Source organism: Opisthocomus hoazin, chromosome 4 (assembly GCF_030867145.1).
Source record: "Opisthocomus hoazin isolate bOpiHoa1 chromosome 4, bOpiHoa1.hap1, whole genome shotgun sequence".
NCBI lineage: Eukaryota > Metazoa > Chordata > Aves > Opisthocomiformes > Opisthocomidae > Opisthocomus > Opisthocomus hoazin.
Genome location: NC_134417.1, coordinates 91,512,006 through 91,536,494, shown reverse-complemented (window position 1 = coordinate 91,536,494; position 24,489 = coordinate 91,512,006). Strand labels below are relative to the sequence as shown.

At 43.1% G+C, this 24,489-nt stretch overlaps 1 protein-coding gene across 20 annotated transcripts in view; it reads left to right on the top strand.

Annotated features, from left to right (window-relative positions):
• The window catches only part of OBSCN (obscurin, cytoskeletal calmodulin and titin-interacting RhoGEF), a 202,913-nt gene that overhangs the window by 49,884 nt on the left and 128,540 nt on the right, over positions 1–24,489 (top strand). For all 20 annotated transcript variants that reach the window (XM_075419909.1, XM_075419905.1, XM_075419919.1 and 17 more), the window contains exons 15-32: positions 550–819; positions 1,931–2,206; positions 3,429–3,704; positions 4,185–4,460; positions 5,565–5,840; positions 6,648–6,923; positions 7,873–8,139; positions 8,638–8,907; positions 9,148–9,411; positions 15,138–15,404; positions 15,747–15,859; positions 16,579–16,732; positions 18,151–18,312; positions 18,813–18,917; positions 19,582–19,848; positions 20,451–20,720; positions 21,598–21,864; positions 23,303–23,569. In XM_075419909.1, coding sequence (XP_075276024.1) covers positions 550–819; positions 1,931–2,206; positions 3,429–3,704; positions 4,185–4,460; positions 5,565–5,840; positions 6,648–6,923; positions 7,873–8,139; positions 8,638–8,907; positions 9,148–9,411; positions 15,138–15,404; positions 15,747–15,859; positions 16,579–16,732; positions 18,151–18,312; positions 18,813–18,917; positions 19,582–19,848; positions 20,451–20,720; positions 21,598–21,864; positions 23,303–23,569 — 4,323 coding nt within the window. The remainder of the gene's footprint in view (positions 1–549; positions 820–1,930; positions 2,207–3,428; positions 3,705–4,184; positions 4,461–5,564; positions 5,841–6,647; positions 6,924–7,872; positions 8,140–8,637; positions 8,908–9,147; positions 9,412–15,137; positions 15,405–15,746; positions 15,860–16,578; positions 16,733–18,150; positions 18,313–18,812; positions 18,918–19,581; positions 19,849–20,450; positions 20,721–21,597; positions 21,865–23,302; positions 23,570–24,489) is intronic.

The window sequence follows — 24,489 nt, the reverse complement described above, 5'->3', positions numbered from 1 at the left end:
ATAAGGAAACAACTCCTTATAAATCTTTGTGACGATACTCCAGCTGGTATACATGTATTTCAGAATTCTTCTTGTTTTTTTCCTGAAAATTACTTGAACTCAAATATGGGGACAGTGCTGGCAAATGAAGGGTCCTGCCTGGAAGATGTCCTGTTTACTGTGAATATGCAGCCCAGTCTTTTCTGCAAGTGAATGGAACATGCCCTGCTTTCCCAAGAGAGCCCATCTTGCTTGGCCTGCAGAGAGTGATCATACAGTTTGTGTGTAGGAAGGCTGGTGTAACACAAAGGATCAGGTATGGCAGTTGTTCTTGCTGCCCAAATGAGCAGCAGCCAGAAACTGTGCTGTCTGGCAGCAAGATGTTCCTGCCAGTGCTTCCTCAAGCAGTTGCTTAACTCTATTAGCTTTTTTAATTTTACAGCTGCTTTACTTGAACCTTAATCTACCAGGTGGCCTCCCATTGAAAACCCAGTACCGTATGATCTTGGAGGCAAAGCTTTCATCTTCACAGTCTTTTTTCTAGATTTTTTCTTCTTTCAAATCTTGCAGATGATGTGTTTGAACACAAAGACAAAGTGCAAAAGGAGGTGAAGGCAGCACTGAAGGAGAATGCGATGCTGAGCTGCGAGGTGGCCCAGGAGAAGACCGATGTGAAATGGTACAAGGAGGGGAAACTGATCACCTCAAGCAAGAAGTTCAAGGTGGAGTCGGAGGGCAAATCGCGTCGCCTGGTGATGGGTCAGGTGGAGAAGAAAGATGCTGGGGAGTACACCTGTGAGGCTGCTGGCCAGAAACTGACCTTCAAGATTGACGTCATGGGTGAGTGAATTTATTGCATCTCCAAATTACATCCTGAAAAAAATTAAAGAAGTTACGTGGCTTGGCAAATTCCATCTCAGCAGGCAGTCATGGAGCCCGTATTTAAATTCTGCTGTTTTACTCATGTGTTTGTGTTCAAACTATTAGATCTGTCTCTCTTCTGTGAAAACAAAGAATGCAGTGGCTTTCTATAGCCCAGGCCCAGGGCAGGTTGAAGATCATCAGGGAATTTCCCTGGAAATCTGATGGAGATGCACTGATACCAAAACGAGAATTCAACAGTTGCAGGAGAAATTAAAGAACACAGAATATCTTCTGAGCACAAGCATTCTCTTGCATGTGCTCCTTCCCTGAATGAAGTGTCTCTTTACTATGGAGGAAACCTTTTTATTATTGCCTATGTGAGCTGAAAGGAAATACTTCTCAGAAGCAGCAGCTGAGGAAACCAGGTCTTTTCACCATGATATTAGCAAGGACAGGTTTTAACCTTGATATCCCTCCATTAGATCTTGATGAATTTAAAGCAAATTGAGGAGCTGATATATTAGATAGCTTTTTGATTCTGGCATGGGGCAGTGCAAAGCAAATACCATGAGGACTGGCCAATTTTCATTCATTAGAGACTCATAGTTCTTGGATGCCACGTCTTTAGAACATTTGGGTAAAAAAGATATAGACACAGACTAGGCTCACAAAGTTTGTTTCCCTATACTAGCTTTGCTTTTGCTGGCAAAGCAAATTGCAGATCTTGGGTTGTTTGGATGATTTAATGTTTGTTGTCCTACAGAAAAAAGACATCTTGCAGACTGCATGCATTGGTGTGCTGCAGGACACTGGGATATGCAAACTTCTTGTCTGCAGATTTTAGAGAGTGATAGTGGTGGAAATGAAAGCAACTTTGGGGCCATCTAAGCTGTCTTGGACTACCAGTAAAGGAGTCCTTCACCGGCATTCGATGTAATTCAAATATTAACATCCAGCTGACAGTGGAGGCAGTGAACATGAATGGTGAAATCCATCTTTAGTACCACAATCCAAAGGCTGATGTGCACATTTAGAAAAGGCGTGTATGTGAAAGATTAATCTTCTGTCCCTGTACCCTTAATTCCAGAGCCAGAAGATGCTTTTATCAACAAAGAGAAGGTGCAGAAAGAGGTAAAAGCTGCACTAACAGAAAATGCCACACTGAGCTGTGAGGTGTCCCAGGAGAAGACCGATGTGAAATGGTACAAGGAGGGGAAACTGATCACCTCGAGCAAGAAGTTCAAGGTGGAGTCAGAGGGCAAATCGCGTCGCCTGGTGGTGAGTCAGGTGGAGAAGAAAGATGCTGGGGAGTACACCTGTGAGGCTGGGGGACAAAAGCTGACTTTCAAGATTGATGTCACAGGTGAGAGAAAATTTTTCTCCCATTCTTCCTATTTCTGGTATATTTAAAAAAAAGAAATTTATTTCATAAGAATTTTTCCTGTTATGCTTCAAATTTTTGGAGAACATCACTGAGATGGTGTGGCTCTAATCGAGAAATGGGACGAAGATCTACAAATATAGTTCTCTTTATATCTTCTCTGCAAAACTTTTTATAAAATCTTTAAGATGAGGAGCTCTGTCCTTGAAAACTTTGGAGCTACCTATCTATGTAGCCACAGGGCCATGAAGAGGAAAATACTGATTGCACATCTCCATTCCAGCAAGTTGGTACAACGAGAACAACGCTGCAAGGCAGCGGATTCTCAGTGCACTTCAGAGGAGGTTCCTGGTGGAGAGTGTAGGGTGTCTGCCTGATGTCTGTGCTCTTCTTTCTCTTGGTAGAGCTCATTTCATCCTGGGGGTTGAATATGACAGTAAGGCTTGATACATGTTGAGGTCTCTAAGGCATCAGGGAAATGTCAACTAGAGAAAGAAGGTGTCATGGAGACTCATTTGAGATGCATCGCCCTAGTGGGGCTGTGGAGTGGGAGAACGGATTTAGCATTCCAACACCCTCCCTGCCTCCTGATGCTCTTGGAAGTCGGCTCACTAATCTGTAGGCTGGAGAATAAGGGGATTTCACCATTTGGATGTAAGAATGTGAGATGGGCTGGGCTATTCTCAAGGTTGCATGGGAGGTAAGAACACAGGCCAGAACAAGTAAGTCCTGGTCTTAGCACTCTTTGCACTGAAGAAAGTTATCTAGGGCCAACAGGACAGTAGTGGCAGCAGACACAGGTATTAGGAACAAAAGCAATCAACAATATGGGGCTGTGACACTGTAAGGGACAGTTCCTCCCAGCAGGAATCCATTAGTTGGTGTCAACTTCAACCAAAAAGCATATTGCCTTGGCTGGGGCCAGCCTTACAGTGCTCTTGGAAATGATGCAGATGATGTCCTAGCTTGCTGACATAAATATACTATTCTTAGTGTGATTTGTAAAAAAGCAGCGAAAATCTTCTTTTAAAAACAAAACAAGCCACAAAAATCTCACCACAAAACAGTTTTCATGTTCTTCTAATAGCTACAGATGTATATTGTCAAATCAGAAGCTTGGTTTCCAATGTTACTTGTAGGCTGTGATAACAGAATCGTGCAACATCGTATCTTGGAGATGCTCTGAATTGCTCTCTCTTTTCAGAGCCAGAAGTTGTGTTTACAAACAAGGACAAAATCCAGAAGGAGGTAAAAGCTGTACTGTCAGAAAATGCGATGCTGAGCTGCGAAGTGGCCCAGGAGAAGACCGATGTGAAATGGTACAAGGAGGGGAAAATGATCACCTCGAGCAAGAAGTTCAAGGTGGAGTCGGAGGGCAAATCGCGTCGCCTGGTGGTGGGTCAGGTGGAGAAGAAAGATGCTGGGGAGTACACCTGTGAGGCTGCTGGCCAGAAACTGACCTTCAAGATTATTGTCACAGGTAAGAGAAGATTCTTTAGGCTGGCCTTCCTTTTTCTGGAATATTGAGGAAAATGTGTATTATTGTATATCTTCTATATAAAACATTATAAAATCTTTAAGACAGAGCGCTCCATCCTTGAAAAACTTCGGAAGCTACTCATCTCTGTAGGATCAGGGACCTGAAAAGGAAAATACTGATTGTACAGCTCCATCCCAATATGTTCGTGCAATCAGAACAACTCTGCCAGGCAGCTGATTCTCAGTGCACTTCAGAGCAGGGTCCTGGTGGAGAGTGGTAGCGTGTCTACCTGATGCCTGCACTCAAAATCGAAAACAAAACACAAAGACTTACCACAAAGTAGTGTGAATGTTTTACCATTACTTTTAGATATGTATTGTCGAATCAGAGGCTTGATTTCCAGTGTTACCGGTAGACCATGATAACAGGATCACGCAACATCTTATCTTAGAGACACTCTGAATTGCTCTCTCTTTTCAGAGCCCGAAGTTGTGTTTACAAACAAGGACAAGGTCCAGAAGGAGGTGAGAGCTGCACTAACAGAAAATGCCACGCTGAGCTGCGAGGTGGCCCAGGAGAAGACCGATGTGAAATGGTACAAGGAGGGCAAACTGATCACCTCGAGCAAGAAGTTCAAGGTGGAGTCGGAGGGCAAATCGCGTCGCCTGGTGGTGGGTCAGGTGGAGAAGAAAGATGCTGGGGAGTACACCTGCGAGGCTGGTGGCCAGAAACTGACCTTCAAGGTTGACATCACAGGTGAGATATATCTTGTCCAAATTTCAGTAGAGGATAATGAAGTAATACCTGTAATAATTATTACACAACCACTCAGTTACAATAGTCTGGGCTTTGTTGCACCCTGTAGGGTTCACCTGATTTTTCTGTACTTGATTGCTTGGACTTCTAGAAATGGGAGTATTTGGCTCTAGCATGGCATAAAGGCCTATCTTGTTCTTAAGTCTGTCTATATAATAATTGCAGATATAAATATAATAGAAATAATAATCAACATATTATTATTTAGGTCTCTCCCATTTCTGGTATCCCAAAGGATGATTCTTGTGCAATGAAGCTCTTGAAAGGAAAGAGCCATTCATAAATCCATTCCTTGTTAGACTTATGATTCCATTTCTGAAAACTGAGAGGCTGGAATATGCTTGGTCATTCACAATTTTGGCAACAGCACTCAGCAAGATAGTTTGAAAACTCAGCATGTTTTTCTGAATTTGTGCTGTTGTCTGCTTGAGTTCTAAGCCTGCTGAGATGCCTTACTAATTCTGCCAGGTGCTGAATGTCCCTTTGTCATGAAAGACTCGCAGCAGTTGGTCTTTTTGTGCCCAAAGAGCTTTAAGCATGTGATGCTAAAGGGAATGTTGACGCTGCAAACAACCTTGGGTACTTTGGCAGCCCTGATCCTGGTCTACCTGAGCACTATAGTCACATTTGTGACAGTGGAAGAGACCGTGGCTCAGACTAGAGTCTGTTCCAGAAGCCCACAGTGCTGTGTTTGTGACCTTGGTCTTTCACTATATGTCTTGAGTGAAAGGAATTTGTGAGCTTTTGGTGATATGCAGGACAAGATGTTCTTTGGGAATGTTTAAATTTAATGTTTTTTGCGTGGTGGCTTGGAACCATAGGACTGATGTCAAGGACCCTCTTAGTCCTCTTCGTTCCTAAGCTCTTGCTTCCCTGGTTTCCACTTTGAATTTGGGTCACCCAGAAGGGTAGATATTGCCCAGTGAAGTCAATTGATTTTGGCAAGTAGCAACCTAAATATTTTCCAAATGTCTACACAGAAATCTGTAACACTGATGTAATTGTAATCCTTCAATCAATATTTTCTTCCTTTTCTGCATTCAGAGCCGAAACCTGCATTTATAAACCAGGAAAAGGTCCAGAAGGAGGTGAAGGCTGCCCTCACAGAAAGTGCCACTCTCAGCTGTGAGGTAGCACAGGATGCAACCGAAGTGAAATGGTACAAGGATGGAAAACTGCTCATTTCCTCTAGAAAATTCAAACTAGAAATTGCAGGAAAAACCCGGCGCCTAGTTATAGAGCAGCTGGAGAAGAAAGACGCTGGAGAATACATCTGTGAGGCTGCAGGCCAGAAGCTGACCTTCAAATTAGAACCAACTGGTGAGGACTCACCTAAGCAGCTCTTTCTGTGGCTTATAAGAAAACCAGATATTCCCTACCTGGTGGCCATAGTGTAGCCACCATTTTCCCACCACATTATGCATTAATTTGACCTTTTGAATCTAGCGGTGTGGAGGTGGGAAATCTGACTGGGGACTTTTTTCTGGCTATGGAAATGCTACATAGTTTTTTATTTAATGTCTCCTTCACACACCGCTTTGCCCAACCCTTTTAAGTGGTGGGGAGCTGAAAGTAGAAGTGGGAGATTTTGAAGAGCAGAAATAGAGCTACGGAGAAAGGTGACAAAGAAAAGCTGGTCTGCTTCTGTGTGCGTCCCAAAACTGCCTGGTTTTGTGGCAAAACATTGTACAAGACAGAGAAGAAGTCAAGAGAAAGGGAATAGAGCAAGCGGAAAAGAAAATAAGCCACAAATTCAGGTTTAGCATATTAATTTTTCCTCTTAATGAGATCTAAAATTCTGAAAATGGGACAGGTATATGATTATACAGATCATTATACTTCTAAGAAACAAGCTTTTTGTGGGCAGCGGATAAAATGTATATTTGCGTTTTCTTTCCTTTTCTTCTCTTCTAAGCAGAAGCTCTGGGTTGCCTGACAGATCATTTTCTTTCTTCCCACTCAATAAATGATTACACCAGCCACAAATATTCAGCCATATTCCCTGGGTTTTTACAGATTATAGATGAGCTGGTGTTGTGAGTCATGAAGACTGAATAATAGAAAATCATTGTGTTAAGGATTTGAGATTGAAGTTATTAGTTTTTCCTATCTTAATATCTTTCCTAGAACCAGAGGCTAAATTTGAAAAGAAAATTGTCCAGAAAGAGCCTCTCATTGTTCAAGAACATGAAAGCATCACACTGACTACTTCAGTAACGCCTGAAACTGCTGCAGTAAAGTGGTTCAAGGATGGAACAGAAATCAAGGCGAGCAAGAAATATGAAATCAAGAGTGAGGGGGCATCCAGGACCCTGACGGTGAACCTGGCTGAGAGCACAGACACAGCTGTGTACATTTGCCAGACAAAGAATGACAAGCAGGAATTCAAAGTACAGGTGAAAGGTGAGCAGAGAGCAGCGCGCAGGTGTCCCAACCCAACAGCTACGTTTCCGTCATGGTAGGATGGAGGTGAAGTCCATACTCTCTCTAAAACTGTTCCAACCTGAAGGCTTGAATGGCTGTTGTGGCTGCAGTGGCTGCCTCACCATGGGCCAGCAAAGTTGTTCTGCTTCCAAATACCCAGTTTTGGAACCAGTTTTTACCATCCCTCTGTTTTTGGCATGGTGCACTTAGGTTGCCATTCCCTAGTCAGGGCTAAGACTATGAATTGACAGGAAGGATAAAGTACAGCTGCTCCACAGATGGAGATGAGAGAGGTGATGTCCCAGAACAAAGGCCTGTTCCTTTCTCTTCAGACACCCACACTGGAGATGTCTGCAGCTGAAACTCACCCCCTCAGCTCCCTTTGGAGTCAGTGCAGAGGAGTGGTTGCTAACAGGTCACGATACATCCGACCTATTGAAATATCTCCTTAAGGATGAAAGAAATCACACCCTGGATTTCACTGACTCTGTTGACTGTGTCTCCAGAGACAGAAGAGATACAAGTGGCTGGAGCTTGTACATCCATAAGGATTTTTACATTTAGTCAGGCAAATCAGGCTCTGATGTAAAAGCACCACGTGTTCTCATCGGGTATGAAATTAGAAAGAACGGAAGGCAAAACCCAATCCTGTTTAATGGCACTGTTCTTGCTTTACAGAATTAGAATTGTATTAAAATTCCATGTCAGAGGAATCTCCGTAAATCACCACCTTTCTGGTTTATTTGTCTCTACACTGATCCTCAAATCTGCTGGGTTTTGGGGTGGTTTTTTTTCTGGTTTTTTTTTTTTTTTTTTTTTTGTTTTGTTTTTTTTTTTTTTTTTCTTTAAAAGTTGGCCAGAGACAGTTTCTTAGAACAGGTTTCTTATCTTTTCCTTTCTCGTCATTTTACCTCCTTCTGCATCTCAGAAATCCCAGTGAAGTTTGCCAAAAAACTTGAAGCTGTTAATGCTGAGATTGGAGGCAGCGTCTCTTTGACCTGTGACGTGAGCCACACCAGAGGGAAAGTGGTGTGGCGCAGGAATGGAGTTCAGATCAAGCCCAGCAAGCGTTTCCAGATTCATGAGGAGGGGGTCAAGCGAACACTGACAATATCAGGGATCCGGGCTGAGGATGAAGGAGAATACTCCTGCGAGTCCAGAGATGACAAGAGCAGCATTACCATCACCCCCAAAGGTATGTCTCTACGACTGCATGGTGACAAGGTGGAGGGATCCTTGCGTTTTGTCCTCAGTTGTTACAACCCTACAAAGCTGAGTTTGCTCATGTGTTTGTGCTGTCGCCTGTGTTGGCAGCAAAACACGAAACTCCACTTCCTCTCTCAGCATCAGCGGAACCTCTGTTTGTGAAGAACACCACGATTTTGAGACCTGTTTTGTTCAAGTCTCATAATATGTGGGCAAATCGGCCTTCATATTGCATTTGAGGCTGCAATTAAGTATCCCAAATCTAAGATGGTATTTTCCCCCCTCTTTATTTGCCTCTTTCTTCTGGGATCTTTATACACAAAACTTACTCAGAAACGGTAAATATGATGACCCATTATTGTGATCACTTACTGCAAGTAGTAAAAATCAATGCTTCCAATAAACTCATCAAAGCCTTTGGCTCTTTGAAGGTGTTTATGCTATGTCTCGAAGATATGCTCCTAAATGTTGTGTTCCTATCCATCAGCTCCCAGAGTGGTGAAATTCGTTACGAGTCTCAACAACGTGGTCTCTGAGGAAGGAAAAGAGGCTGTGTTCAAGTGCACCGTCTCTCCCAGTGATGCCGTGGTCACTTGGCTCAGGAATGGTATCAAGATTGAAGCCAGCAAGAAGTATGTGATCTCGCAGAAGGACACCAACCACAGCCTCACCATCACTGATCTGACACTGGAAGATGCAGCTGAAATCACTGCCAATGCTGAGGGTGTAGAGAGCACAGTCAATCTCAGAGTCCGAGGTAGGAGGCGATAATGTCCCTTTGACAGGCTGTCACTGATGCCATGACCTATGGTGTTTTGTGTGGCCTTCCCTCTGACTAATTATGTTAGCAGTAGGGAAATTCTGCTTTTGCATCATTAAATACAGATGCCCAGAATGCATTCAGACTGGAGATATCTGAGCTACCATTTTAATTTTCTCTGAAAGCCTGTTTTCTTCATCCTCTACATTCTTACTAATATTTCTTCTCTTTTGCCAGAGGCCTCAATTTCATTCAAGAAGAAACTGGAGCCCAGAACAGTTGAAGAGAGGGACACAGTGACCTTGGAGGTAGAGCTGACCAAGCCTGCACAGGTGAAGTGGATGAGGAACAGCATCATATTGAAGCCCAGTGAAAAAATTGAGATCAAAGCTGAAGGAACGAAGCATACCTTGGTGGTTAAGGACATCTCCTTTGCAGACAGGGGCTTCTACTGCTGTGAGAGTCCTGATGACAAGACCCAAGCCAAGATCAATGTGGAAAGTAAGCTGAATGATCTCCAGTTCTATAAATACCCTGGACAGGGTTTGGGGATGGATTCTGGTCTCTTCCGTTATCCTAACAGCCACTGCCACCCACACCTGCCATGGGGACACGAGGACACAACCATGGGCTCAGCCACCAACCAAATGGCTGAGAGGAGGTGAAAGCAAGGGCAGTAAACAGAGAACAGCTGGCTGATTCTTGTTGCCTCCATCTCACCCCACCACCTTTCAGTCATGCTGTTGACCATTAAGCTTCTTGGCTGATTCCTCTCCTTCCTCTAAAGTGGAAGTGTTCAAGGCCGGGTTGGATGGGGCTTTGAGCAACCTGGCCAAAGGTACTGGTCACCTGGTACTGGAAGGTGTCCCTAAGGCAGGGGGGGTGGAACTAGAGGATCTATAAGCTCCCTTCCAACCCAAACCATTCTATGATTCTACGAGATTTCTCACTCTTTGGTACACTCTGTTTTTTCCTTTGTATGGCTTTTAGAAAACCGCTCTTTCTGAAGACATCCATTGCCCTAATTCTTCTCTGCAATCCCCCTCTTTCAGAATGTCTCTTTATATTCAGTCAGGGTTAAAAACACTACAAGAGCAAATCTGCTATCTGAGGGTGCTGCCCTTTCAAGTAAGCTAATGGTGTCTCAGCTGTAGCCCTGTACATCTGTCCTTTTCCATACATCCTTTTGTCATGATTGTTACAGGATAGATGAAGACAGGATTTAAGCACTTACAGACAAAATAGTCCTTAAAGCCCCTGCCACCAATTGGTGCTGTGTAGGTCATAATAGGTAAGGAAGGACTTGATAAAAGACTTCAAGTACATAAAAGGCTGTTATAAAATGGAAGGGAACAATCTGTTCTCCATGTGGAAATAACAACAGGAAATAATGGACTACAACTGCAACGAGAAAGATTCAGGTTATACAATAAAATAGCTTTTTAATGACTGAATGAACGTCTGGAGAGATTTTGGACCCTCCATCATGGATTTAAGCAAAAGTTAGTGAAATACCTGTCTCGGACGATGTAAAGAGCTGAGCACATTCTACGGCTGGGAGAGAAGGGCTCGATGATTTTTCTAGGTCTTTCCAACCTTATAATATTGTGGTCTTCTGATGGGTTCAAAGATATCAAAAAATGATGACAGACTGTCTCATACAGAGCAGGGTTTGCCAAATCACTTCCATGCACTGCTAAGACAGCTTCATTTTCAAAATCTTCCTGGCTGACAGTTGTCAAAATAGCACTACTTTAGCATCCTGATATGGGGCAGTTATTGTGTCTATTGGCAGTTGCTCATCTTTTTTCCAAACTGAATAGCACTAGAAAAAACTGACAGTCACTAGTAGCTTGTAGATTCAGCTTGGATTCATGCAGCCTAAATCTAGCACTTCGCTTTCAGTCAACAGAGAGGAAAAAAAATAAAAAAGACCTCCAGAGAGTGTTCAGTGCATCTAAGACTTAAAACACTTCCTTGAATACTCATAAAGACCCTCCAGAATGTGGATCAGACGTACCTTCTGGAGTGTCTTTCTGAGTATTCAAGGAACTGTGGGTGACTACGATCCTGATTTAGAACTAGATTCAAGTTTACTGTCTCAGTTAAATGGGATGAACTGGGTCCAGAGAAGATACAGAAATATAGCACTTCTGTGGTCACAATGTGCTGGAAGAACGCAGTGCAGTACGGGGCAGTTTACTGTTCCATCCTCTTTCGTACATTGCGTCCCTTAGCATTTCTTTTCAGACTCTGGGTGATACTCAGTTTCCTTCCAGCAAGATATTTCTGTGGTTGGCTGTAGATTCAGTTATACCTGGTTTTAGTCACTGGCTGTTGTTATAGACAAGTAGTAAAACCAAAAATGATACAACAGCATTTATATAAGAAGTAATTGAGTAGTCCTGATAGTTGCCAACAGCATTTTGTGCAAGGTGAGTCATGCAAACATAAATACATATATGTCTCTGGTTTATAAACTTCCAATACTGATAGACAGAGAGGATTTTGGTTTGTGCTTCCCAGGCACGCAGCTGCTGTTGATGAACTGAGATAGTTTCATGCACTGATGGAAATTCAACGTGAGCTGAGAAGGGATCATGATGAAAGAGGGGAATCAGCTCACTTGTAGCACGGTATTTTTTTGTGTGTTATCATCCAAGCCTTGGTTATGAGATGCAGCAGGAAAGGGGCCGTATACAAGATCTGCACTAGACTATAGGTATTCTGCATCCAAGTCCTCCAGCTGAGATGGCATTGAGCTCTCACACTGCTTTACAGCAAAAGGAAGACTCTAAAAGTAGAAGTCTAAAATTATGCTCCACTTTTTGGCATTTAAACAAGTGGCCTCTTTTCAGTAGAATGTGTTGGAGCTTACATTGAGGTCAGGAGAAGTTCTTTAAATGCTCACAGTCGGGGGAATTGAGCTGCTACTATTTGGTGCTCAGCTTTAGGTTAAGAAGACTCATTTTAGAGGACCTTTTTTTAAAAAACATGAAGCTGGATTGATACCGTTTGGTTTGAGATTGCTTTCAGAGAAAAGTAAATAAGGAATAGCTATGTGAAAATCTGTCGATTTACTCCAGTATAAAATTTGTTTCATCAAAAAATAAGCATCTGTTCCGATCTTCAGATGCCAGGAGATCCTAAAAACAACTGAGCTGCTCAAACCAATAACATATCTGGCTGAATATCTATTTTCAGTTGTGACCACGAGGACATGTTTGTGGAAGACTTAAATAAGTAGGTCGTGGGTAAAGTTGTTCTTCCTCTGATATACCTCTAAGCTTTCAGCAGGGAAAAGCATAATTAGGTCAATTAATTATAGCAGAAATTATACTGGGAACATGAGTATGAAAATTCAAATATCTGGACACAAAATATTTTCTATTAAAAGAAATCCTGTAAAAGTTCTACCATTCTGCAAGTGTTTCTGCTATATGACAAGACCTTTGAAAAAGTGATTTTTTTTTTTCCAGTCCTACAGAATCACAGAATCACAGAATAGTAGGGGTTGGAAGGGACCTCTGTGGGTCATCTAGTCCAACCCCCCCGCCGAAGCAGGGTCACCTACAGCAGGCTGCACAGGACCTTGTCCAGGCGGGTCTTGAATATCTCCAGAGAAGGAGACTCCACAACCTCCCTGGGCAGCCTGTTCCAGTGCTCCGTCACCCTCAGAGAGAAGAAGTTCCTCCTCATGTTCAGACGGAACTTCCTGTGCCTCAGTTTGTGTCCATTACCCCTTGTCCTGTCACTGGGCACCACTGAAAAGAGCTTGGCCCCATCCTCCTGACACCCACCGTTCAGATATTTGTAGGCATTTATAAGGTCCCCTCGCAGCCTTCTCTTCTTCAGGCTGAACAAGCCCAGTTCCCTCAACCTCTCCTCGTAGTGGAGATGCTCCAGTCCCCTCACCATCCTTGTAGCCCTCCGCTGGACTCTCTCCAGTAGCTCTTCATCCTTCTTGAACTGGGGAGCCCAGAACTGGACACAGTACTCCAGATGAGGCCTCACCAGGGCAGTGTAGAGGGGAAGGAGAACCTCCCTTGTCCTGCTGGCCACACTCTTCTTGATGCACCCCAGGATCCCATTGGCCTTCTTGGCAGCCAGGGCACACTGCTGGCTCATAGTTAACCTGTCGTCCACCAGGACACCCAGGTCCCTCTCCGCAGAGCTGCTCTCCAGCAGGTCCACCCCAAGCCTGTACTGGTGCATGAGGTTGTTCCTCCCCAGGTGCAGGACCCTGCACTTGCCCTACGTACAGCACCAGGTGAGGATCTATCCAGGAGGCCATTTACTGAGTTAGAAATGTCTGTGCTATTTAGTTAATGTATTTGCAAGTACCTTTTGCTATCTCCTCAGAATAATTTCAGTTTGATCCTCAGTCCACTCACTGTTTGAGGTGTTGGAGTACCTACCAGCCTAGGGGAAAGATTAAAGAGTAGTAGGTACACTGTGTTCAGTTTAGCAAATGAGGTACCCCAGGGGGACAGGAACCGACTGCAAAATCAGTTCAGAAAGCAGGGAATGATGCAACTTCTAGTAGGCAAAGCCTGGAGAGCTGTTGTCTTTGTTTGGGAAGCAAAGAACAAGCTCCTAGAAGCATCTGTGCTTCCCTCATTTGTCAGGTTCAAGACATGTCATTGGGACAAACCTGTATTTTAGTGATCGTGACCTTGGAGCAGACTGAGAGAGGAATCAGTGTGTTTCCTTGAGAGAGGAATTAGACAGGATCCCACAAAAGATGTGCATGTTCCTCTGTAAATGTGCTGACAGATATAACAGCAGCAGAGGAGACAGGAAAGGCATAAGGAGCTGGCATTACATGGAGTCCACTACCACCCTCCTGGGGAGAACAGTACTGTGCTTCTTCTCAGCTTCTTAATAAAGTCATAGTCTACTCACACCACCTCTGTGGGACCTTTGGAGAAATAGTTTGTTCTCTGTTGTCCCCCATGTGGCATAGGGGCAGATGCCAACAGGAGATGTTTGAACCTCAGAGAGGTCATGGCGTCCTCAACCCAGGGGCTGGGGCTGGGCCATGACCACCAGACAGAGCCCTCAGCCCACTCCTAGTCACGTTTGCATTCGGATCCTGGCTGAATGTGGATTATCTCTATTAAACATGCACCGGGAAGGTCAAAATATTCCCAGGGAACCCGTAGAGAGTTGAATATTTTTGTGAGTAATTCATGGTTTTGTAGAGGAGTTTTTTGTTGTTGTTTTTTTTTAGTTGGGAACTTAATTTTTTTTAAGAGTTAGTCAAGTTTAAACACTAAATCCATTTTACTGGCTGATAGGGCACTGCTGTCTTGTAGTGGGAACAGGTACTATCCGCCCAAAAGAAGGATGATTTGTCCCCCAATCTGTAAGGTGTCAGTGCACTTCACATCATGTCATGGATTTTTTTTTTCTTTTACTAAAGGCTTTCTCCTCTCTCTGCTACTTCCTCCCTTTTTTTCACAGAACCATAGAATGTTTAGGGTTGGAAGGGACTTTTAGAAGTCATCTAGCCCAATGCCCCTGCAGTAGGCAGAGACATATTTAACTAGATCTGGTTCCTCAGAGCCCCATCCAACCTGAGCTTCAATGATTCTAAGGATGGGGCCTCCACTACCTCTCTGGACAACCTGTTCCCGTGTTTCACCACCCTCACTGTAAAAAATTTCTTCATTAGAAAGGAAGAAATTCTAGTTTTATCCCATTTTATGATAGTTGAAAAACTCAACAGTATTGTTTATTCCTTTACGCTCTATTAATCTCTATTGATCATGTTCTTTGTCTTGAACCATTCCTGAAGAATAAGTATTTTCAGCAACATCTTTCTTGCTGTACAGCACAGGGAGCCTGGTCCCAGTGTAAAGAACAACAGCATTATCTTATTCTAGAGTGTTTCTTCCTGATGGTTATTGATGACCATCTCGCCCAGCACAGGAATCTCTCTCCTCATTTGTGTGTTCAAAGATTATTTCTGGCATAGACAGTGGATGTAGTGTTTGGCTGACTTGTTTGTCCCAGTTGAAAGCATCTACTTTAAGAATAGCAGCTGTGCTAGCGGCATGGACATGAACAGGTTTTATTTCCCACAAGGGTGGTGCTTTAATTGGCAGATACCAATTAAATGGCAGGTACCTGCATGAGGAATAAGGAAATAATCTATTTTGGAAGTCCTCAGGCTGTTTCACAGCTGTTGGTGTGAGTTCTCCAACTTGTCCTTGTTTTTTCAGTGAGGCAGATCAAGCTGGTGAAAGGTCTTCAGCCCCTCGAAGTCTCTGAGAAACGGACTGTCACCTTCGAGGTGGAGGTGTCACATGAGGACGTGGAAGGGGTCTGGCAGAAGGATGGCATTCGGCTGAAGCCTTCACCGAATATCAGTATTGGTGTCCTGGGAAAGAAACATTCATTGACGCTTTCCTCAGTGACTCTTGAAGATGCAGGACTCATCTCCTTCAAAGCAGATGGCATTCATTCATCTGGGAGGCTCACTGTGACAGGTACACAGACTCAAAAGTCTCAGACACTGGTTGGTGTGGGACACAGTCGTCTTCTCCCAACCCAGACAGCCAGCTTCTAAGAGAGGAACAAGCTTTCCTTGTAACTGCAAAGGATGTTAAGTACTGGACTATCATCAGTAACATATCTTTATAATGTCAGCAGGATTATTATAACATCATTGTCCACAGAACAATTCATGATAATGTGCTCAAAACAACACTATTTTGTTGTCATGAGCTTTATTAAGCCTGGAAGCTAGGCTCTGCCTATTCCTTATGGCTTATGCCAGATGGTCCGGGAGACCTAATTCCCCACTAACTGTACGTTCCCCTCTTTTGCAGAACTGCCTGTGAGAATCAGCAAACCTTTGGCAGACGTCAGCATAACTCAGAAGGACAAGGTCACATTTGAGTGTGAGCTGTCCAGGCCCAACGTGGATGTGAAGTGGTTCAAGGTACAGCATTTGACAGATAGTGGTATCGTAATTTCTGACTTCTCTGGAAGCGAATGGAGCCTTTAATTTCATTTCCAGGGGATGTGAGTCTGAGCTTTGCTATACAGCTCTCAGCATGGCTCTCTTGTATTTCTGTTCTTTCACTTGAGCAGTTCATCACTCTCTGTTATTTATTTACTGGGCGTGTTTATCGGGTTGAAAGTGAAACTTTTCTATTCTTGCACAGAATGTGAACTTTGCTGTTGATAGCGATGCAGTCTTGTGCTTTACATCACACCTAACAGTTCTCACTCAGGATTTATGGCCTTATTGGGAACTGTGATTTAAGGTGAAGCCTCAATTCCCTTTGCACCTGACAGTCATTTTGGGGATCAGCTCAGGCATTTCATGTACCTTCTTTGGGGCTGAGCTGATACTTCCCTTAAATGAGGATAACAGCATTTCATCAAGGTGATGTCTGAAGGGGCTTATTGCCAAACCTGTACTGTGCCTTCAGCCTTCAGATAGGTGTCTAAGATCAACCAAAAGTTACGCATGTTCTTCAGCCATTCCTAGTTGAAAACTTCACATTATGCTTAAGTTTTAGCATACGTTCCCGTAAGCACAGTTCCATTAAGTCCAATGAGACAGGTGAATTAAGCAGAGATATGAATGTTTGTTTCACTCACTGCAGAGGCAGAGGAGCTGATGGTGATCTGGTTTAGCCTTTTTCCTTCTAGGATGGGAAGGAGCTCCAGCAAAGCAAAAAAGTGGGGATGATTTCCCAGGGAAATAAGAGAAGCCTCATTATTCACAAGTGTGAATATGAAGATCAGGGGACCTACACGTGTGAAGCAGCTGAAGACAAGACATCAGCTACCCTAAAGGTTCAAGGTATGTTCTAACTGAAGTAGAAAATTACATCTGCTGCAGTATTTTTGACTACACAGCAAGAAATGCTTCATGTATTTCACAGTTACCCATTCTGGATAACTTTCTTCTAGTGAGAAAGTGCTGGCAGAGCTGTTCTGTGTTTGCTCTACCCTTAGAGGAGTATTTTTGGAAGATGTGCTATATTGGTTTTCCATTTGTCATAAGTGATTTCTGGTCTATGGAAATTACATGGTGTTTCTAGATTCACAAGTTAGCAAATGTGGGACAGCTTCGCCCAAAGAAGGGACTCAATGGCTGGAGCTGACATGTTTTGGTTTTTAGCTCTGCCATTGTCACAGGACGATTTTACCTGAAAAGAGACTGGACAAGCCGTGAGTATGATCTCAAGAAGTGCCCTACTTTTTATGCTGTAAATGCTAAGGAAAGTATCAGGATTTCTGATGACATCTCTCCTTTATGCTCAAGATGGTTTCTCCCTCCACGTGTTGCACGTTGCAACCAGCCGGTCAAGCACCAGATTTGTTTTGCTGCCAAGCTTTGAAGCACCAGAGATAAGCTGGTGCTGAAGGCCATTTACTGAACAGACAGGTCTGCTGTGCCCTGGCTGATATTATTTTCCAGAAGGGCACCTGAAAAGACAAATCAGCTCTTTCTTATTTCTTACCAGATGTTGTGGTCATGCGGCCACTTGGGTTCATCAATACCTTAATGAACATCTGTCCTGTTCCATCTCTCTGTTGAACCCCTCTTTTCGCCCTGACTTTGTGATCGGCATGGGTTGCTACTTGAATGCTGGCTGGTTTGCATCTGAGCTCTGGTCCGGAGGTTGATCCAAGGTGGATTTCCTTTCAGAAAGAAAGGCCTGCAGTAGCAGACAAATATGAATAATTTCTCACATAGATTAGTGCAAAGCTGCAGAGTTAAAGAAGATTATGCCAAGTTCAGGGGAAGCTAAAGCAAAGGTGCCTTCTAGGTAAAACATGTGGCTGAGGTCTCTGTGGCTGATACAGTCCAGATACATGAGCAGGGGAGTAAAAAGACAGCACGCAGAGAGGCATGTGAATGAGACGGGTTTATAGTGACACAAGAGACTGTAGGCGTGTGTTTAGTTTTCTGTCACAGATTTTTCTTTCATGAGCAAGTTTAATTTCTTTTAAAACCTGTATAAAGTTCCAGCATCCATAAAACCCTCATCCATTAAACTCTTGCAGTGGGGTCCACTGTGGCTGTTGATTCTACATGTAAGTTCAAGCATAAAATATATTTACTGTCTTGAAGAGAAAAACTACCCAGGAAGGGAGGCTGGTGTAGAATAAAATACAATCCCATTTTTTTTGATGCAAGTATGCAGAAGGTAAACAGACAGCACTCAGTTATGGAGAAACCCCAAATAAATGTGTGTCTCTATGATTTCACAGCCCGAGATATCAAGATTGTTAAACCACTGGAAGATGTTGAAGTGAATGAATACGAGAGTGCATCTTTCGTCTGTGAGATCTCACATGATGAGGTCCAAACCCAATGGTACAAAAATGACAACAAGCTGAAGGCCGCCGACAATATTAGAATGCGTCAAGATGGTAGGACAAAAAAGGGGGATCTTATTCTTGAATAGGGGTGGGTTGGAGTAGGTGCTGGTATTGGAGGCTAAGCAGAAGGGTCTGACCCTCAAAATCAAGTTAAGAAGGTTTAGCAGAGAGTTTCCCTTTTGTTTTGGGGCTGCAGCTAGGTTGGGACAGTGACATTTTGGGGACTTTAATAAGGCAAGTTTGGTGTCATCCCACCATCCCATGCTGCCAGAAGTGGGTAGAAATTTGTATCATCCGACAGTGGCTGGGATCCTTCTATTTCAAGTACTTTCCAGATGTTGGGGACCACGTTCAGTCAGTCCTTGGAGGAGCTGAGGTTGGGTTATCCTTTGATGAAGGGATGTAGACAGGGGAATGGTTGGCCTTGCTTCCGTAAGAGTGGGTGGTGATGCACCAAAACCAGATGAGCGATGCTCAACCTGGCGATATGCTTTGGAGAGTGAAGCTATTTGCTGAGGGGAAGCTGTGTCTGGTTGTGTGTCTGTCCTCAGGAAGGACCTATTCGCTGACTTACATGCGCGTCCAAGTTGAAGATGCAGCAGAGATCAAATTTGTAGCAGAAAAGGCAGAATCTCGTGCCCAGCTTACTGTAAAAGGTAATTGTGCTTTTCCTGTGTATACTGCTTAAACTCTCTCATGTTACAAACCAATAAACTTCCTTCACTCTCAATGTCAAAAAAGTTAAACAACACCTAGAGCTTTCAGGGAAAGAAAAAGTCCTGCCTACCTTACTGCATGTCACATATCAGTCTCGCTGCTGAGAATTTACTTCTGTTAAATAACATGCCTTAATTTTGTACCCTAAGACATTGAAAGTCACGTTTGAGCTTCGAGGGACCAAAAGCTGTAGCCTGACTTTCTCCTGCATTTTCTTCTTCTAGTGTATGCTTAAAAAGAATACAGCATTTTTAACTTCAACACTGAGACAGAGGGAAGAAAGATCTTTGAATTAACACACTGATGAGGAGCTCAGGAAATCTGAGATCCGTCCCTGGCTTTGTCATAGTACTGCTGTGTAGCTTTGAGTAAATTATTTATTGTCTCTGCTGTTGAGCCATTAAAGTCGTAAAATAGGGATAATATTTTCCTTTCATTAGCTCTTTACTTGCTGTGTGCTTGTTGAGTGCTTAGCATAGTGGGGATTCCTGTCATCATCCAAATAACTGAACATAAAAGAAATATTGCTAATGAGTATTTAATTAGCACCTTTCATGGAAACTGTACTGATTATTCTATCTTTTTTTTTTCCACTCTTTTTAGAGCTACCTGTAAAAATTGTGAAGCCTTTGCGAGACAAGATTGCTCTTGAAAAACATCGGGGATTCCTGGAGTGCCAGGTGTCTCGTGCCAGTGCCAAAGTTAGGTGGTACAAAAAGGACGTTGAAATTCACCCTAGTGACAAATATGAAATTGTGAGCGATGGTGTCTATCGGAAGCTTGTCATCAATGATGCAGATTATGAAGATGAGGACACGTACACTTGTGATGCCTTTGATGACAAAAGCAGTGCTAATTTCTTTGTTGAAGGTAGTAAACTATTTTTTCCCTGTGATATGCATTGGAAGGAAGATTTGCTGATTCAAAATCCCTTGTCATTTACTTTGAAAACATAATAGCACTCAAAAAGTATTTTAATTCAGTGTTGTTTTCTTCTGAAGTCCATTATACTGATTCCTCTTAGGAAAATTAATATGTGGTACATTCTCCTAAGGAAATTCCTGTTCCAGAGAAGTTTATCAGATGTACTGGAGAAAGCTTGTGACTCAGAGAAAAGTTGCTGTAGCTAACCAAAGCCTTTCCTATTATCAACATCTGCATTTCAATGGATTTTCTTTTCCATTTTATAGTGCCAAGTGTTTGATTTTAGGATAGGAAAGTGGCTTCAGAAGTAGGACTGGGAATCAGGAGATCTGGATTCTCTTGAGGCAGTGCCACAGTCTCACTGTCTGATCTGTGACTAACAATATATGTGGGTTTTTTTATATAAAATAAGATATTTTAAGGCCTTTTGAACCAATAAATGCACTATTCAAGTGCAGTACACAGATGTCATGAGTGTACAGGATGATGATGAAAGAGTTCTTTTGTGGCTCCTAAATACCTGCTTTCTCATTCCATCCTTCATCCAGAGCAATCTATTAATATAGTAAAAGAGTTGTGTGATGAGGACGTGACTGAGCCTGAAGAAGCCAAGTTTGAATGTGAGATATCCATTGCATCTGTGAAACCCCCCAAATGGTCCCTACGCGGAGAACTCTTACAGGCTGGCAGAAACATTATCATGCAGCAAGAAGGCACCATCCACCGGCTGACAATACTGAAAACCAGTGCTGATATGACAGGCACCATTCAGTTCTCCATTGGCAAATCAAAATCCACAGCAAACCTGCTCGTCAGAGGTAATGTGATGTGGTATATGTATATAATGATATCTATCATATGATATGATAATATAGATATGATATTCCTGGCTAGAATTAGATCACTAGGGATCCTCCCTCTCATGGTCCCTGGAAAGTAATTTTTCAGACACACTGCCTAACGTGTAGGCTCCACTGGCTGGGGTCTTGAAAATGTGTGTGTACCTGGAAGACCTGCTTAGTTCCCAGTTACAAGCTGCTGGGCACAGTGCTGGATGCACGAAATGAGACAGCAGCGTCTTACAAAGGGATCTGATTAAATTAGTTTGGTGTGCCTGGTATTCAAGCCTGGTGTTCAAATCTACTAAGCTAAGGCTGGAGTTTTTTGGGGGGGTGTGGGGCTTTTTTCTTGACTTTACCAAAGAGGACAAAACAGATTAAATTTGCCAGGAGAGTTTATTCTGTCCCATTTCTGAACTAGACAAGTTTGATAGCTCATTTACTTAATCCACTTTGTCATTGACTTGATCTGGGACAAAGCCTCAAGGCTTTTTATCTTTTGCTGTCACCAGAGTAAATATCTCCAATCGCATCCTGAAGTCCTTGTTTTGTTTTTAATTTGCTCTTGAATAAAAACCTCGGAGAGCAACTCAGTAAGCACTGAACCAGAACCGGACCACACATTTGGTAGCTAATACACAGCATTATCTTACAGAAACCAGTATTCCCTGTAGAGCATCATGTTGGTTTATCTTCAAAGCACATCAGCTCTGTAACAGAAAACTCTAGTGTCATCTGAACAATTCATGAAACAGTTGTGAATGACACACATGGAATTAATTGGCACAATGTACAGAGTAGAAACTTTCCTCTTCTTCAGACGGGTCCTGTCTTCTTTCCCAACCCTGCTTTGCAGATTACCACATACAGATCACCAGGAAGATGGAAGACAAGACAGCTCTGGAGCGCCATTCTGTCATCCTGTCCTGTGACTTCAGGCCTTCTCCGAAGGTGGTGAAGTGGTTCAAGGATCACACACCCATTGAGCCCTCCGAGAAGTACAAAATCAAGCGGGAGCAGCATGCAGCAGAACTCAAGATTTTGAAGGTGAAGCCCGAAGATGCTGGCGTGTACAAGTGCAGGGCAGGAAACGCGGAGACCCAAGCCACACTGACTGTTGAAGGTACGAGTGGCTTACAGCAGGGAGGCTTGCCTGTTGGACAGATTCAAGGAAGAAATTTTTTACACTGAGGGTGGTGACCCACTGGCACAGGTTGCCCAGAGAGGTGGTGGATACCCCACCCCTGGAAACATTCAAGATCAGGTTGGACGGGGCTCTGAGCAACCTGATCCAGTTGAAGATGTCCCTGCTCACTGAAGGGGGCTTGGACTACATGGCCTTTAAAGGTCCCTTCCAACCCACACCATTCTGTGATTCTATGATATGTTTATGGTTCAGTATTTCACACTGGGTTTCTCTTCTTGAGTAAATTCCCTTGGTTGTCTTCTGCTAATTTTATATAAATGCAGTATCTTCAGTGAACTGACAGTATTATGTATTGTGCTGATATTTTATGATACTAAAATCCAGCACTTGCCATGAAGTAGGTAATGCATGTGGAAGGGCACCATCCGGGTAAGGCAAAAATTCATGCATCTTTCTCAAGGCATACCATTTTCCATTTCGTCTGAGGAACTAGAACTCTTTAGTACTTCCTGCTAAAAATATTCTTTACGTTAAATTGCTACAGGCCTCTGATTCTGGTGATCTTGGTTGTGGTTTTCTTTTCCTGACCACTGTGTCAGCTTTTATATCTGCTACATGTTTGCTTTTCATAATGACGTTCTACCTCATCCTGGCACTATTTTTAGCCAGTACTTCACCTATGGTGAAAGTGTAAGAAAAGATGATCGCTATGCCTCTTTCAGCAAGACTTGGAGATGAGACACTGAACCATTTCCAGAAGTCCAGGGAGCAGCTCTTGGTAACAGCTTGACCTTGCAGAGGTTCACCCAAACAACAAAGTGATTTAATACTCCCAAAAGCCACTTCTGAGTTAGTTAGTCCTTGACAAACAGCATTTCGTGACTGGAGAAGCTGCAAAGAGAAACCTGCAGCCAAGGGCTGGGAAAGAAAAAAATTCAGTTCCTGTTTCTCCCTTAACCTGAGCAAGATGCTGAATGTCTTTGTACCTCCTGTTTGTGACCAAAACCACTGTCTTCATCTTGTCCTCTGTATTTCCCCCATTGAGTTACAAAGTGTCTGTGTGTGTGTGTTCAGTGACAAGCACACAGGGACTGGAGCTCTGTGGGATACTTAGGCATCGCTTTAATGTCATTGTCATTTTAGAACGACTTACTTATTTTTAAATGAAAAAGAAAAATAGCAAAACAGATTTATGTGTAAAAAGAGAACTGAGGGCTTGAGTCAGTATAGTCTTGTTAATGGATGCTTTTTTGTTGGGTTAAATGCAGAACCAAGTAAATGAAATGTAATGACCCATGGTGTACAGGAGACAAGACTAAATCATCTACTGAATTCTAAACACTGTGAAATATTTTTGTAATAACCGTACTGATTCATGGTAACAGTGGTGATGGTGTACCTTGGTTTCCTACAGCTCGCAATGTAGAAGTACTCAAACACCTGCAGGATGTGGAAATTGAAGAAGAGAGTTCCGCTGTCTTCTCCTGCGAGCTGTCCCATGACGACGAGGATGTGGAATGGTTCCTCAACGGCACCCTCCTTTACACCAACAATTTCAATGACATCAGGAACGTTGGCAATTGCTACACGCTGACAATGAAGCATGTCAAGCCTGAAGACGCTGGCACAGTGACAATGAAGTCAGACAAGGTGTCAGAGAGCGTGCGTCTGAAGGTGATAGGTGGGTCGTGATCACACTCCTCCTGAATGTAAATAAGAGACACAAAGGAGCTCTTATTTACCATATCTATGCAGCGCTCGTTCTTGTAAGCTTCACCTCTCTGAGGTCAGGTAATAGGCATGCAAGGGCTTTTTTCCAATCTAAGTTTCTGCTGTAGCTGATGATTTTTGCTCAGGAAGACTGTTTTGGTCTCCTGCCAAAACTTTCCATAGCTATTTAGTATCCTTTTATTTGTCATCAGGATAGTCTTAAGAGCAATTTCCTTTGCTTTGAAAGGTGTCTTCAACAGTATATAGTCTATAAACTGTTGTTTATAAAGATTTTTGTCTGCAAGGAGGTCAGGTTCCATGTACCTCCAAGCGTAGATAAAGATTTTTGTCTGCAAGGAGGTCAGGTTCCATGTACCTCCAAGCGTAGGGCACATCTTTCAGTACATCAGTTCTGGAGCTGGACTGATTCAGCAAAAAGAAGGCAGTATGCTGCTGTCCTTAATATGCCATAAAGTTTGGTCACTCAGCTGAGTTGCGGCGGTTTAACATGTTCTTGTGCATCAGCTAACCCACAGTAAGTTGTGTGAATTATTTTAGGCATGTTAGGAATGTGAGGTAAAACTCTCACCAAAGTTTCAAAATCATGTTTTCTTTAGCCACACACCCATACAAGTATGCTCAGGTAAATCATAGTGATTTGTTATCCTAAATTAACTCCTTCATGTATCTGGAAACATGAGTGTGAAATGTTCTGAGCTGTTCTTTCTGAACGTCAGAGTCTAACGTCCTCCATACCCTCTTGGAAATTATCTCTCCGATTTCCTTTGCATTTTACCTCCTGATCACGACTAATTTTTTCTTCCCAGAGTATCGGAATAATTTGACTCTTTTACGCTATCCACTCAAAGAGTCTGAAGGATTTCCTCTTCC